Source organism: Ictidomys tridecemlineatus, chromosome 3 (genome assembly GCF_052094955.1).
Source record: "Ictidomys tridecemlineatus isolate mIctTri1 chromosome 3, mIctTri1.hap1, whole genome shotgun sequence".
Taxonomy (NCBI): Eukaryota; Metazoa; Chordata; class Mammalia; order Rodentia; family Sciuridae; genus Ictidomys; species Ictidomys tridecemlineatus.
In genome coordinates this window covers 148,202,849-148,219,798 of record NC_135479.1, presented here as the reverse complement: position 1 = coordinate 148,219,798, position 16,950 = coordinate 148,202,849, and the positions used below count along the sequence as shown (strand labels likewise).

The window sequence follows — 16,950 nt, the reverse complement described above, 5'->3', positions numbered from 1 at the left end:
TAATTAACTAGAGTGCAGGCTAATATGTTTGTGGTGCCACCTCCCACAGGTCACACAGTTTCACTTTTAACTGAGCTTTTCTGGGAGAAATGGTGAAACTCTCAGGAGCACTATAAAGATGAGTATTTCAGGAATTAATGCATTTTGGAAGAGGAGAGCTTCTTAGTCCTTCTCAGCCCACATCATCATATAATCATTTACTCCAACAACAAGCAGAAAAAACAGAGTGAGGTGTAAAATAATTCCATGTCCTTTGGCTTACCCCCTAAGCTTTAGGTGTAATCTGATTGCCACAGAAAAAGATTCATAGCTAATGACTGAAGTGGGGAAGAACAGTGAGGAATTCACTAAGAATCTGCCAAAGTCATCTATGATCAAGATTCATCATTACATTTTAGTAAATATAAGGTTTGGTTTTCACAAAAGCTTTAAGTGCCCAGAAAGCAAAAGAATTGTTTGAATTTCAAGTGCGAGGAAATAGCTGAGGCTGTCATTTCTCAACAAGGACGTGGGCTGCATCAGTGTCTTGTAGAAACTGTGACCAAGGAACATTCCTTCCTATCCAATATAAGCCATATTAGCCCTTCACACTAAGGGTATAAATAGGGCTTCTTTCTGGGGCAGGAGTGACTCATCAAACCAATTCTCTAACTTCACAGGAGGGGCTGTTAGATGGGAGTTTCAAATATTCAGTAAGTTATCATTCTGGAAACGTTAGATTATAATAGTAAGATAGCCATTGTACGAGGTGTTCAGATACAATCTGAAAACCATGCCTGCATTGCTCTTTTCTCTTTTCCAATGAGGCACTACAGGCACATATGGCCTGCTCAGGTGGAGTTAATAGCACAGCTACAGGAGAACAAAGACGCCCTCCTGAGACTCAGAAGGCGTCTCAAGCCATTACACTGCCCAGGATGATTGCCATGACTTTGGGTTGTCAGAGTACAAGAAATGCACACTAACAGATATTTCCATTTTGAGAAATCAGTGAGGATGCACTGGAACACTGCAGACCGACCCTAAGAAGAAAATGAAATAAGATACATCCCTTTTGGGTAAAATTTCCGATTGAAACAATAGACATAGTGTCTTTTAGGGCATTAAGAATCAATCAATCTTTTTTTTTTTTTTTTTAAAGACTGTAAAAGAATCTGGTTGAGTACCAATTAAAAAACAAAAACAAAAACAAAACAAAACAAAAACCAGGGGCGGGGGAGGATCTATCAGATTAGAAAACAAATCACCTACCTTTGATAGACAGCATCACAGAAGTCAAGTGTTCCACTTGGAAAGATCCTTTTTTAGTCTTCTGAACCACACAGGTATATGTGCCCCTGTCTGACAGGCGCAGGGCCAAGATCACCAGGGAGAGGTTGTTAGTGATTTCAGGGATGGTCCGGTTCTGGTACTGGGACCACACCTGTACTCTCCCAGATATGACACTCAGCACCATTTTGTTTTCCTTTTGCCAGTAAATGCGAACTCTTGATAGCTCGTCAACAGAGATGTTGTAGTTACAGGACAGTTTTGCCATTCCTTGAACTGTCTTAGTCACCTGGCTAATGCCTAAGGAGAGACAAAGACAACAAGGTTTTATTTTTACTAAATATAGATTCTTACAGGGGCAGACAGCAACAGAACTTAGATCATTGTTATCTAAAGAGAAAACATGATGAGAGAATCCAGTTTGGGATTTTTGTTTGTTTGTTTGGTTGTTTGTTTGCAGAGTGTTTCATCTTGCAGATCGTAATCTCTGTCCCCCTTAAACACCATCATCCTTTCCCCTTTCCCTTGGCCCTGGTAACCAGCATTCTCCTGTTGTTTCTATGGATTTGACTAATGTGCTCATATAAGTGGGACCATACAATGCTTGTCCTTTTGGCTGGCCTAATGCCCTCAAGGTTCATCCATGTCATGTCATATGACAAGACTTCATTCCCTTGTAAGGAATGAAGATAATATCTCACTAAATATACAAACCACATTTTTTCAATCCATTTATCTGTCAATGGACACCTAGTTTCTTTCACCTCTTGGCTATTTATTGTGAATAGTGCTATTATGAAAATGGGCGTGCAAATGTCTCTTCAAGACCCTGTTTCCAATTCTTTTGGATACATACCCAAAGTAGAATTGCTGGATCATATAGTAGTTTTATTTTTTTTTCCTTACTGGAGATTGAACCCAGGGATGATTTACCACTAAAGCTACATCCCCCGTCATCAGCCTCAGATACTTGGCCAGGCCCTCAGTAACTTAGCAAGACTCTGTCTCAAAATTAAAAAACAAAAAGGGCTAGGGATGTAGCTCAGTGGTAAAGCACCCTGGGTTCAACCCCCAATTCCACTTTTCCCCCAAATGGTCCCAAAACAGTGTGGAAGTGCAATCTGGTATTCCTAAGCCCAAGAGGCTGTGTTGCACCTTACAGAGAAAATAAATGTGAAGTAAGCTTCTCTTGGACTTGGGTAATAACGCTGTTGGCTGGGAGTCCAGTGTTAGTAAACCAACAGCATCTGTTCAATAAGGGGTCTTCCAAAGAAACACATATAACACAAGAGCTGATGAGTTGATGCTTGTGCTGTTACTATAGGCTCCCTGCATTTTCCCTGGGAGCAGTGGTTCAGGTCAGTATTTGCTAATGCAGTGGTCATGGAATTTTTTTTTTTTTTTTTTTTTTTTTTTTTTTTGGTGCTAGAGATTGAACCCAGGGCCTTGCGCTTGCTAGGAATACACCTTACCACTAAGCCACATCCCCACACTGGTATGGCAATTTGTAGAACATAACTACTGCAAAAAATGAGAACCAACGGTATTCACGTTACCTACTTTATACTATCTGCTAGGTGTGATGACATGTGCCTGCAGTCCCAGCTACTCATGAGGCTGAGCCAGGAGGCCCCCTTGAGTCCAGGAGTTTAAGGCCAGCATGGGCCAAATAGTGAGACCCTAAGTTGAATAAGAAGAAGGAGGAGGAGGAGGAAGAGAAGGAGGAGGAGGAGGAGGAGGAGGGAGAGGAGGAGGAGGAGGGAGAGGAGGAGGAGGAGGGAGAGGAGGAAGAGAAGTATACTCTTGAGGGCTAGGGGTATAACTCGTAGTAGAATGCACAATTATCAAGCAAAGGCCCTGGATTCAATCACCAGCACAGAAAATAATAACAAAAAGCATTCTTTATGGGCCAAAGGAGCATATCTTTTTAGAATAAATGATATCCTTTTATCTTTTCCTTCTTGGTACTGGGGATTGAACCCAGGGAAACTTTACCACTGAGGTGTATTCCCAGTCCTTTGTCCTTTCAGTTTTTTTTGATGAGTCAGGGTCTCACTAAGTTGCTGAGGCTGGCTAGTCTTGAACTTGTGATCTTTCTGTTTCAGGCTCCTAAGTGTCTGGGATTACAGGTGTGTGCCACGGCACCCAGACATAAAACACCAAGAAGCCCACTTGCAGAAGGTCTTCTTCTTGTCTCTGTTCCCTGGTCACTTGCTTAGGTAATTTTGAAATGCCACTGCCCTGAGAAGCAAGGAATATTCTTTCTGTTAAAAACGGAACCATTGGAGTCCCTGCTTTTCCCCTCTCATTTCTTTTACACGCCCTCTCCTCCCACTGTATGTGGTACAGTGCTGCACACACATTTACACATAAACACACAATCTTTTAATCTTGTAACCAAGGGAGAATCCAAGGATGGAGGATTTTTGGGGGGGCGGGTACCTGGAACTGAACTGAGGGGCACTTGACCACTGAGCCACATCCCCAGCCCTATTTTGTATTTTGTTTAAAGACAGGGTCTCACTGAGGTTGTTTAGTGCCTCGCCTTTTGCTAAGAACTGCCTTTGAACTCAAGATGCTCCTGTCTCAGCCTCCTGAGCTGCTGGGATTACAGGTGTGTGTCACCCAGCTAACAAGGATAGAGTTTTTATGCAGATTAGGTGAGCTAAAGACTCTGTCTCATGTGACTTCATTGTCTTATCTAGGAATAAAGCCTTCATCTGTCACCTTATCACACACCTTGATTCTTCCTCTTTTCACTTGACTGGTTTTATTTATTTATTTATTTATGATACCAGGGACTGAACCTAGGGGGTGCCTAACCACTGAACTACATCCCCCAGCCCATTTTATTTTTTTATGCTGAGACAAGGGTCTTACTAAGTTGCTTAGGGCCTTGCTAAGTTGCTCAGGCTGGCTTTGAACTTGTGATCCTCCTGCTTCAGCCTCCCTAGTCACTGGCATTACAAGTGTGTACCACCACACGTCACCCTGATTTAGAATCTGAAGCTCTCAGGACTGAGCAAGAGCTTAAATATAATCCTAAGTGTAGATATAAATATAATCCTCATAGAGAGGTCCGTAAGTAAGTAGGTATGAAAAAGACATGGGCTTTTTGGTGTTCAATAAACTTTACAGTAGCTATGTGACCTTAAGCAATTTACTTAACCTCTCTGAATTTCAATTTTCTCAATCATAATCACAAGGATTAGATGAGATGGTTTAATAGCAATTCAGTGCCTAGGCAATCACCAAATATGAATCCTGTTTCCTTTCTCCATGGCAAGGGGAATTTACTAACTTCTCATCCTAGTTCCATCTTTGGCAGTTGGACCCAGGAGGCTTTGCTTTGCTCTGAGTTGAAGTCTGTTTACAAAACACACCTCATTCTTCTTATGTAATGAGACTGTAGATATCTGAGGATAGTTATTTCCTCTCTCAGTTCTCCTGCAAGTTCCTCTACCTGTCCAATACTGACCTGGTTGTTGAGTATTTTCACTTTCCTCCTTATACAGTTGGGGTTGAGACAGGAAATGCGACTGCACCTGACATCTGCTGTGTGACTGGTTTAGGAGAGCTGAGCTGTCATCTCCCTTATCTCCTATTTATTCAGCTTAAAGTTGAATTCAATACTTTAGCAGTCACCTCCTAACTTCGATATACTATTGACTATATGGACAAATAAATTGCCTATTTTTCCACCCGTACATGCCATCTAATCCAATATCCCACCAAACTGGTAGCTCTTTTCCAGGGATGTCACCTGCAAAGAATTATCCAGAATCTTCCCTTTCCCTATCTCTCCATGTGATGACATATCTTGAGCATTCGGAAATATAGAAAGGCATCTTCTCAAGTACGTAGAGGACCACCTATGGCAGGAGTGTGGGACAGGAGCAGGAACACACAGTGAGGCAGGTAGTCTACTGGTCCTATTAGAAGGAAGACAGACTTTAGGAGACCTGGACAGAAGTGCAACAAGGACTGAATAACGTGCTCTGTCCAGGGGACAGGGAAGTCACCATTAGCAATGCAAGATCTGGAAGGGACTTCCACAGTTATTCATTCTGGTGACCCTGTTTTACAGATGAGAAAATGAAGCTCAGGAAATGAAACGGCTCTGGATGTACACATCTATTTCTTTCTGGCCCCAGCCTTTCAAGGCACTCTCTTTTTTATTGATTTCCCCGGTTTTAGGCCCGAGTTTCAAAATGAGTAAGTTGACACTGTCCCCACCCTGCCCTGGCACTGCCACCTAGCTGTAGCTGTTTTGCTTTAAGAAAAAGCCCTTTTCTTTCCATGCTTAGGTTGGCCCCATGGCTCTGGACTGAGATGACTGTCCTCATCACCAGACACGATCCAGTCCCCCATGGGACTGTTTCTTCCCCCTTCAGCTACCCTAAGCGGGTCCTCTCCTGTTGCTACTGCTCTCGGCTGTCTACAATCCATGCATTCAGTTACCCTATAGCTTGCATTTGCTCTGAGGGCTCCATTTTAAATATTCTGCTCACTTCCCCATTAGCATATGCTAGAAATACCAACATGCCAGTGTCCCAACTCCATCCTCTCATTAGCTCCTGGCCCTCATGGATAGCACAAAATTCCCTATCAGTCTATGTTTTTGATTTTTGGTTCAGAAAACATGATCACTCTTCCTGTACTGTGCAGTACCTAAAGTGTCCTTCTAGAGCCCAAGCTCTTGGAACAAGCCCCCTTGACCCAGAGCGGTCACATAGTCTTGGGTCTTTCGGGGCCTTCCTTGCCCTAGAGCCCCGGAGCCACCCAGATGCTTGTGTGAAGGCCATTTGGGGCTGCATCTTCAGCTCTTCTTTTTCCTTAGGAAGTAGGACGGTGGGGCCCTATCCCCTTTCCATACCACTGCCACTCTCAGGCGTCTACCAGATTGGATGGATGTGGCTCCATCACAGGAAGAGGGTTTTATGACAGTGGGTATTTTCATAGGGAAGTGAGGTGACTCAAAAGGAGCTAAGGCTCCCCACTTTGGTGACTCCCTGAACACTGCCAGTCCCTGCTTTAGGGAATATAACTGAAAGGGGAGGAAATGAAGAGATAAACTTAAGGGGAGCAATTTCATAATGAGGATGTAATAGTTAAAGGTCAAGGTACATACCCGGACACCCTTAGGGACATAAGGGAAGCAAAACAGCATGTAGAAGGGGTATGGGCTATGCATTCTCATTGACTAGTCCCAGCTCAGCCACTTCCTGATTGATCTGCTTGTTTAAGTGGAAAGTGGGCATGATACCCACCCCTCAGGATCATGGTAAAATCTAACTCGATTCAATGCTATAAATAGAAAAGTCCCAAGGACATTTAGAGAAGGTCTTCTGTAAGAGTTTCCTTTTTTTTTTTTTTTTTTTAATCTCCCCCTCTTCTTAACCAGTTCAATCATCTGGTTCTTTTTGTCACTCAGGGGTCATGTCAGATATAAAGGATTCTGGTCTTGCTATGAGTCAGACTGACACCATAACAGAAAAGCAGCTCAGTCAATTTGGGCCCCCAATAATGGGATCTTTCCCCGTTGAACTTCTTGTTCCCACCCCCAAAGAATCCAGTATTTCTAACTAATTCTCATGTGATAACGTGAGCAAAAGAGAAATCATAACTGAAAGTGAATCCTTCATCTTTCAATGATAGTTTGTAAGAAGTTTTTGTCCAGCCGTCAGAGGAGAAGCGTGGGTATGAAAAGGTCATGGTGCACCCTCAATGGGCAGCTCCACATTCCCAGCCGAGGGCCTCTGCTCACCAGCATCGGTCTGAGGAAGAACCAGACTAAAAAGAGGAACAAAGAAAATCTTCTGGGCAATTTGGAAATTCCCACGGGAGCCTGGCACCCTGTGCTCAGGGGCTCCACTCCACATACACGCAGAGTCATGAGAAAATGGTTGAGACGTTTCCGAAGGGTTTTGCTTGCATCGGTGACTCTGAAGGGAAGTCAGGTAACTGAAACCTCGCTATGTCATGGACGTCATTGTACACGATCAGGTGTTCAACATCGCCCCACACAGCAGGCTGAGGATTTAAATGAAACATTCGGTGGAAAACTTCTCATAGTGCCCAAGATGTTCTAGGACACAGAGTCTTGTCCTGAGATCCGTAAGGCTCAGGGGTGACGGTATTCAGATCTTCCCTGGTGTCCCCTTGTGGGAGAGGCCTTCTCTGAGTCTTCCTAACAACTCTGTACTCCCTGGCTCCATCAGTCCTGCCACTCTTTAGTCTCCTGCTCTGAATGATTTCTTTTCAAGTTTGTCTCCAGCTGATGTCTATTTGCATGAGGACTATCTATTTACAGGTATATATACATGTGACATGTAAGTACCTATGGGCCATGAAAGCAGGGGCTTTGCTTCATTCATTGTCATTAACTGTCATGTTAACAACAGGGCCTGGCCTACCATGTGCTCCAAGAATACTTCCCGAATGCATGGCTAGGCAATGAACAAGGCTGTTAAACTCTTTGGGTCTTGGGTATTCTTTCTGTAAAATGGGCACACTATCTTCCCCACCTCACATAATCATCACAGTGATCATGGCACCAGATGGCAAGCACTCTGTCTGCTGTAAGATGATGCTACATAGACCTTATTATTTATTCATTTGTTTGTTTGTTTATTTGTTTATGTTTTTGTGAACCAGGAATTGAACCCAAGGGTGCTCAACCAGTGAACCACATGCCCAACCCTTCTTATTTTTTTATTCTGAAACAGGGTCTTGCCAAGTTGCCTAGGTCCTCACTAAGTTGCTGAGGCCGGCTTCAAACCTGTGATCTTCCTGCCTCAGCCTCCCAAGCTGCTGGGATTACAGGCCCAGCTATGCTGCATTGATGTCCATTCTCCTCATGCACAGGGGCTGGCTTTGTTGAACCACACCCAGGACAGACCCATGGTAACTGACTGGCATGGGGTACCCATCTGATTACTTGTACTCAGCAGCAGTCAGATGGGAACAGAGGCTGTGAGGGGAGAGAAGGCAGACATAGAAGGCAGCTCTGATCATCTTTCCTGGTGAATGTGTGCAAAGTGCCTTCCTGTATGGTACCCTGGGGACACTCAACAGTGTTAGCCTCCAGTCCCTGTTTTTGTCACCTTCCTGAGATGAACACTTCAACTCCTGACCTCTAATCCCCCAGGTGAGAAAGCTGTTGGCCAATAAACTCAAAGACCATCAGTTTTAGACAAATAATGCACCTCTAAAATTTAGTCTTCCACAGAATATTATTAACTATCAGAACAAGTGTTCAGATATAGACTACAGCGTGGATGAAATTTGAAGACATAATGTTAAGTGAAAAAAGCCAGACACCACATACTATATGATTCCATTTCTAAGAAATATTCAGAACAGGCAAATTCATTGAGATAGAAAGTAGATTAGTGATCTTCGGGAAATGAGGGAGGGCAGATATGGGGAATGGCTGCTGATGGGAAAAGGGTTTCTTTTGAGGATAATAGAAACGCTCTGGAATTAGATAGTGGTCACGGTGTCATAAGACTGTGAATTGCTAAAATCCACTGACTCATTCATCTTAAAATGGTGAATTTTGTCCTCAAGAAAATTTCAGGGAAAATTAGGGGATATAATAATAATAAAATAATTAATGCATATCTTTAAAAAAAGAGAGAACGAAAGAGAGAGGAAGGAATAAAGAACCCAATCTAGAAAGATCTGTGTCTTCTTTAGCCCCTCAATACAGGACTGATTCTGTGGCTGGACCACAGTGCCCCTCTGGGAGTTCAAGCAAAGCAGCAGATCGAAAGCCTGCCTTGGCCCCAACCCTCTGGATAGGGGTCTGAGTGCCAACCCCCTGGACAGGGATCTGAGTGCCATTTCACCACATCTCCTAACAGAGAAGAGGAACAAGAGCCCGACATAGCATCTTTAAATTCACCAAGTGATGTAATGTACATTATCTCACTGAGACTTAAGGGTACTTATTAAGTAAACATTTTCCCTGTCTATTAAAAAAAAAGCCACACATTAAATTTAGAAAGAATGAAAGAAACAGAAAACATAGATGAAACCCATTATCTACCAACTCAAGAGGTTCTGTGTAGACCCTTTCCTATGGAAATGACATTTTTGGATACTTCAAAGCTTCTGATTATGTGAATGAGCATCAGCAGAGCTGGAGTGATCCCTAGGCTGGGTGCAAGCAACAAGGAAGACAAATTGTATCTGGCCTCCAGAACCTGGCAGATTTGAGACTTTCCACCTGATTTTTACATTGCTCCGACCTTCCCTCCTGCTTAGACCCAGCTCATACACTCTGTAAAAATCCAATCCTTAATCCTCCTCTCTCTAAATAATATTTATATTTCTTAACATACTCAGGAACTTGAACAATTATTATCAGGGTAAAGAAGGCAAAAATCATTCCTCATGGACCCCTTGGCCAGCAGCACTGTGAGAGCAACATGGGTGTGAGGGTATTCTATTAGTGGTGGCACCTGGGGTCATTCTCTTTTTCTGTAGCACAGTGTTCTTCATGGCACTGATTTCCAGGCTAATGCTTTTCTTGTATCCATGGCTTGCACCTGGAGGAGGCCCTTCCCCACCTCTTAAAGGAGTTGAGCCTCCCCTAAGCGACCCAGCTCTGAAGGGAAAGCTGCCCATGTTGGCCCCTCTGATAGTGGCCCTAATCCTGCACCCTCTGCCTTACAGCCCCCGGTCTCCAGAGTGCACCGTCAGATGTTTCTGCCTCCAGAGACAGTGCTTGCCTACAACCTGGAGGTGGAGAGGAGCCCAGCCAGGTCCTCTCATGTACAGAAAAGAGGCTCACTCGCCCTCAGTGTCGATGGCTACGGTGGCAGTCTCGAGGGGGATCTCTCCTTCCACAATGTAGCCTTCTGTCCAGGACAGGAGAGGAAAGCCCAGTGTGGACATGGCCTGTACTGACACCATCTCTAGTTAATCTCATCGCCACAGACTGTGGACAACTTACACCCAAGCTCCAGTTGGGTAAATCTTCACCAAATTCACATCGTACACAATCCATCCATCCATTTCCCTGACTCCATGCCCCAAATCATCATCAGGTACTGTCAGCTACTAAAGGGTGCTACTCAAAAAGCCGCCCAGTCGTGTTTTCACAATCACTCTGGCTGTCCGACACATCTTTTTTTTTTTTTTAATGCTTCAGAAATTCTGGTTATTTTTTTAAAATGTCATTTTCAGACTTACTACTGGAATTAGAGATATATGATCCAGTAGCATGACCTGAGTGCTTATCAGAAATACAGAATCTCAGGCCCCCCTCCCAGATCCATCTAAAAAGAAACACCACTTAGAATAAAATTTTAAAATGGATGTCATATTTCAGAGCAGTTTTAGGTTCGTAGAAAAAGTGAGTGGAAAAATACAGAGGTTTCCCATGGACTCCCTCCCCATACATTCATAGCCTCCCCTACCATTGACATCCTAGACCAGAGTGGAATAGTAGGTAGAGTCAAAGAAGCTGTGCTGACCCATCACTATCACCAAAGTCCACAGTTAATTTCAGAATTCATTCTTGGTGATTTATGTCATGGGTTTAAAAAAAATGTATAACGACTTATAACCATCATTGTAGTATTTTGCAAATCAGTTTCACTTCTCTAAAAAATTCCCTGTGCTAGAAACTGCACTTTTAACAAGACCCCCTGGTGATTGATATGCATGAATCAAGTAACAGCACCAACATAGACCATGCCAGTCTCTTGCCTAAAACTCTCCCATGGTTTCCCGGTGCTGTGCAAATAACACTCTGATTCCTGATTGTGGTCTGCAAGTCCTGAAGGGCCCTGGGCTTGACCTCCTCCCAGTTGTGACATGCTCCATCACTAACCCTTTGCAGGTCCTTGCTCACTCTGCAGTTCCCTTCACAGGGGAAACCAGCACTTCCTCTGAGAGTGCCCTGTACCTTGCCTTCAAAGCACTCATCTCTGTGTGGTCACACATTGAGTGCAGTGATTCAGTGCATTTCTCCTCTTCTTCTTCCCAATGGCCATAAATGGTCATGGCAAGGGTCATGACCATTTTGCTCACAATATGAGGAGGACTTGGGAGGACCAAGATAATAATCCTGTACATAGGAAATGCCCACTGTTTACTGAATTAAATAATTAAACAAAATAATGAATAGTACTACCAGTGCCCTTCACCTTGATGGCTTTGATCAGGCTATTGTGCTGCCCAGAATCCTCTCTCCAACAACCATCCTTCATCAACACAAGCCTGCTCCCGCTGCTCTAGGCCACCCTGGACCCTCCTTCCCAGATTTTCACCGTCAAGACTCAGGACCTCACTGATCTTTGCTTGCTTTTTGTGGTTAGTTTTGCTTTCCCCAATTATATGCAAAGCTCTTTGAGAACAGGAATTCCAGGCTCATCTTTTATGGCCTACCTGGCCCAAAGTGTGCGTTCAGGCCTAAGATGCTAGCGGATTGGTTTGTTGACTTGGCAACCGCGAAATCTGGATGTTAAGTAGAGAACAAGGTACTTTCCTGAGCACCTTCTTAAACTCAAAGCTCTTCTTTTGTTTGCTTCTGACTCATTTTTCTGAGACAATTACTAAAGACTTGGTTTATAGCTTTGCTTGTGTGTTTCTCTCTCTCTTTTTAATAAATTATTTTTTAGTTGTAGTTGGACACAATAGTTTTATTTTATTTATTTTTATGTGGTGCTGAGGATTGAATCCAGGGCCTCACACGCGCTGGGCGAGAACTCTACCACTGAGTCCCAGCCCTACCCTCTTTCTCTCTTTTTTTTTTTTATTAGTTGTTCAAAACATTTCATAGCTCCTGACTTATCATATTTCATACATTTGATTCAGTGGGTTATGAACTCCCATCCTCTTTCTCTTTTTTAATGTTCTCCCTCCTCACACCTATTTCTGGGTTTAAGATTCTAGATTGGGAATGCATCCCCAATTTCCCAGAAGAAAACTGTAACTTTACACCTCTTGGAAAAATGATATAACCATCAAATATATACAAAATCTGATGTGTAAACCGTGAAATGTTTACATGGTTTTCTTGGTTTTGCGATGGTATGAAACAGCAAGACTTGCAACTCAGAGAAGAAAACCTAAAATGACCACCAATGCAGTCAGGTCATCTGTGTGCCCGGCTCCTCTTCCCTCCCTACCCTTCAAATTTAGGGATTCTTGGCAGGACTTTAACTGACAAAGACCTTTGATAGAGCTCTGCAGACTGGCAAACCATGAGGGCACCCAGGTCTTCTCTGTTTTTGAGAAATAGGGCGTAGCCTCCCCCGCACTTATATCATCAACTAAAAATAACTAAAGCCAGATGCAGCGGTCCATGCCTTTAATCCCAGCGTCTTGGGAGGCTGAGGCTGGAGGATCAGAAGTTCAAATTCAGCCTCAGCCACTTAGCAAGGCCTAAAGTAGCCTAGTGAGACCCTGTTTCAAAATAAAAAAAATTTAAAAAAAGCTGGGGATGTGGCTCCTTGGTTAAGAGTCCTGGGGTCTATCTCTGGTATCAAAATAAAAATAAAATTTAAATAAAAATAACTAAAATATAATTTTGTTCTAATTCAGAAACTACTTAATGTCATAGGCCAATTAACCCACAAGGCACAATAATAAATATTAAGAGAAAGATTGAATTTTAAGAAGATTATATTCCTCAACCATTCTCCCTGCCCCCTGCCAGTTGAAGGGATCATTATTGTTCAATTTTTGAGGCAGAACGTATCAGCTGAGCTATAGCATAGAGATGTAGTTTGGAAACCAAATGTCAAGGCCAACACCTTGGAGCATCCCAACATGCAAATGAATACCTAGTATTCATTGAAAAGGCCACAGCTCTAAGCTAGTCTTTGGAATCAGTGGCGCATGCCTGTAATCCACACATCTTGGGAGGCAGGAGGATCTCAGGTTCAAAACCAGCCTCTGCAATTTAGCGAGGCCCTAAGCAACTTAGAGAGACTCTACCTCAAAATAAAGTGTAAAAAAGAGGTGGGGATGTGGCTCGGTGAAATGTGGCTCAGTGGAACGTGCCCCTGGTTTAAATTCCTGGCACCAAAAAACCCCTAAAAAACAACAACAATAACAACAAAACACATACTCCCCACCTCTTTCTTGAAAGCCTGGAATCTTGAGTTAATCTGGCCTCTCACTTGCTGTGTGGTCGTAGATAAATCCAACAACCTCTCTGGACCAGTTTCTTAGCTCTAAATCATTGTGGAACACCCTGAATGTGTCCATTTTAGCTCACAAAGGTGACAGAAGCGGTGGCACAGAGAAGAGCTCTACTTTTCTCTTAACCCCAGAGGTATTAAGTGAAGACTTAGTTAAGTTCCTGAACGTTGCTTACCCGAAGAGAAGTGGAAAAGAGCAGCCAGCAGCACCATGAGCCAAGAGAGCTTGGGGAGTGTCTTCCACATCAATATGGGATCCATGATTGCAGAGGCTCGGGATGGACCACCAAAGCCAGTGATCCAGAACCAAGAGGTTTGGGGCACCTCCTAGCACACAAAAGGGAGTTAAACAAGGCAGCAGAGCGGGCGGGGTGGTGCACACCAGGCAGAGGCAGAAGGTGATTCAATTGTTCCACTTAGAGGGTTCAAGGGTGATGGTTCTAACACACAGTGACAAGGATGGATAGTGCTCTTGAGTCTCCAGAGATTGTGGATTTATTTCCAGAAGCTGAAACAGAAAATAGTACAAGTCACCCAGGGAAGAAAGTCTGTCTACTGTGGCTTGAAAACCCTCCAGTCGCCTACCTACAATAAGTCAGAGCTCTTAACTTGAGTGACCCCTAAAACCTGGGCGTGAGCATGAAGGGAAAACAAAGGTTGAGAGAACTCTGTGAGGAGGCGACCTTAATCGGTCACCCTGACGGTTTTAAGAACCAACCACAGCTCTTCTGTGAAATGGCTTTCTAGTTATTAGGTGTGGTTAACTTTGTTCCCACCAGAGCACCCTAAGGACCTTCAAAAGCTGTTAACCAACCCTGGAAAGCTCAGCTCATCTTCCAGACATACCCAGGAACACAGAGCCACCGGCAGGGCTGCGTGTATCCAAGGGGGTCGGTCATAAGTCCTGAAACTACTTTCTCAACATGTTAACAGAAAAGCGAGCGTCTCGATTCTCGAACACCACTCAGATAATGTTTCCTGCAGGGGCAGAAAAGCCATCAACAGAAACCTCTACCAGTAAAAAGGGAGGAAAGAAGAGACACAGTGCAAACATTGCTTATTTGTATCATGTGGTGTAACTTGAACAGGCTGGGGTGGTTTTTTTTTTTCCCCCAGTAAATGCATCAAAATTGAGAAATGAAAATGTCTACTCTGCTCCTCGGTCACCCCTCAGTCTCTTCCCAGAAACTCACTCCCCTGTGGACCGGAGGGCATGTGGCTTTCCTCTTGCATTCCCGCCATCCCAGATTGTCTCATTAGCCACAGTCCATGTTATCCAGGATCCGCCTGGAGGAACTTAGTCACCAGGATTTTGTTGATATGCAAAACTCAAATCCAGTTTACAAAAATATTTGCTACCACCTAAGAAATTTAAGAGTCATGGGCCACACTGCTGAAGGTGATTCTCTAAAGGCGGTGAGAAGCCACAGACTCTTTGGGGACTGAGAGACTCCAGAAGCCTCTTCTGGGGACAAACGTGGGCCCTGGAGGCTGTCATGGTGGTGTGTTTGTTCCAGAAACAGTCAAGTTGTTGGTAACCTATTCTACCAAGCTAACCCTGTAGTAAGATAATAGTAAAGGTACTTACTTGCTGAAGGAAAAAAAATCCTCTTTTGTGTTAAAAGTCAAAGGATGACACTCAGCTTCAGCGAAGTTCTCTTCTTGCTGTCTCACAAGTAATGGCAAGTCACCAGAGGTGGCATTTCCCCCTCCCAACTTCCCTTTATTTGAAGAGGACTGAGTTCACTCATAACTACGTAAGTCAAGCTGGGGCTAGAGAGGGTGTTTTAGGAAGGTTCCTCTGCTTTGCTGCTCTCTCAGCAGCCTCCTGGGAGGGTGTGGCCTGGGCAAGACACCCAGCTGCCCTCCCCACCACCAACTAGCAAACCTAAGCACCAAAGGTTCTGGGCGCTTGAGGATGAGGAGAGGAGAGGCACCATTTTGAGGAAGGGAGCAGCCTAGACTTGCCTGGACAAGGCTGTGCTGGTCTCCAGTTTTGTTTCCATGGTCAGAATTGCTCTTTCCTAGTCACTAGTGTTAGGTCGCTGCAGGAATGGTCATCTACCCAATACACAGTGGCCACTTTGGGGAGAGTGCTCAGCTCACAAGACCCCCCCCTTAACTGCAGCCCTCTGCCCCCATGTCCCTTCTATCTTCACAGAGTTGGCTCCTGGCAGCCAGTTGGACAGTGTTTCCATTTATTCTTACCGTGGTTAAGTGCGCCTCAGGTGAGCAAAGTGATAGCACCAAGGGATGGGGTGAGGAAGATTTCAGTTCCTATCCAGCCCCCGTCCCGGCCCCCACCACAATTTCCATCTGCCCACTACTCCTGTGCCCCTCTATGTAGGATTCTGGAGGATTCAGGACCAAGCAGCTGATCATTCTGGACCACAAACCTCTTTGCAGGTAGAACCTGACAGCCCCCAGCAGGGGCCTGTTCTTTTTTCTCAATCTATTTCTGGCTCCACCAAGACCTTCTCTGTTGCCTTGGCATGGAGAGACCCTTGGGGGTTCTGCATTCAAGCATGTGGACCCAACGTGAGGAAGTCAGTGCCCAGGGCCTTCACTTGACCAAAGGGGGCTGGAAACAGATAGTAGCTGCTCCCAGGTGGAGCATCTGAGAGACGTTTCATGAGACTCCCCAGAAGGCCCAGGTGGGTTGAATACCCGTTGCTTTGAGGGTGGTCAACCTGGCAAGGCTTCTTCTGCTGGCTTTCCCTCCTTCCCTGTCTTGCTCTCTGTCCTCCATCACTGGGCTCAATTTAAAAAAAAAAAAAAAAAAACTGTTTTACTCAGGACTTTCTCTCTAGCTTTGCTTTCCAGAGAATCCAGGCTAAGACCAGGTACTTGGTATGTTAGAGAAACATAATTTTCCTTCTAAAGTAAAATTGCAAAAGTAGTATGATGTGTTGGTGAGCTGGGCGTGGTGGTGCATATCTGTGATCCCAGCGACTCAGGAGGCTAAGGCAAGAGGATCAAAAGTTCAAAGCCAAGGCTGGGGTTGTGGCTCAGTGGTAGAGCTATTGCCTAGTGTGTGTGAGGCATTGGATTCGACTCTCTGCACCACATATAAATAAATAAAAGAAATCTATAAATTAATAGTTTTCACATCCACAGTGAAAACTATTAAAAAAAAAAGTTCAAAGCCAGCCTTAGGAATTTAGTGAGAAAACTGAGTGAAGCAATTTAGTGAAGCAACTTAGTGAGACCCTATCTCAAAAATGTAAGAATTTAAAAAATGGCCAGGGATGTGGCTCAGTGGTTAAGCACCCCTGGGTTCAATCCTGGTACCAAAAAAAAAAAAAAAAATGTAGTAAGGTGAATTTAGAGAAAGAAAAAAAGAAAATGATAGTAGATATGGTGCATAAATGTGGCAAACATGGTAATATAATACAGAAACATCTGAACTATTGACTTAAAACTATTAGAAAACAAGCTTTTTTTAAAAAAAAATTCAGTTTGAGCTGTTATGCATTCTATGTTTTCAGCATTTTCGTAGGCACTGAGATCTCTTTAAGTA

The 16,950-nt window shown here is 44.0% G+C and overlaps 1 protein-coding gene across 1 annotated transcript in view; it reads right to left on the bottom strand.

Moving 5' to 3' along the window:
• Cd80 (CD80 molecule) overlaps positions 1 to 15,112 on the bottom strand; it is a 30,969-nt gene extending 15,857 nt beyond the window's left edge. The window contains exons 1-3 of the mRNA XM_078044166.1: positions 15,019 to 15,112; positions 13,607 to 13,938; positions 1,252 to 1,569 (exon numbers count right to left, since the gene is read on the bottom strand). Coding sequence (XP_077900292.1) covers positions 1,252 to 1,569; positions 13,607 to 13,691 — 403 coding nt within the window. The 5' untranslated portion in view covers positions 13,692 to 13,938; positions 15,019 to 15,112. The remainder of the gene's footprint in view (positions 1 to 1,251; positions 1,570 to 13,606; positions 13,939 to 15,018) is intronic.
• Between the last annotated feature and the right edge of the window lie 1,838 nt (positions 15,113 to 16,950).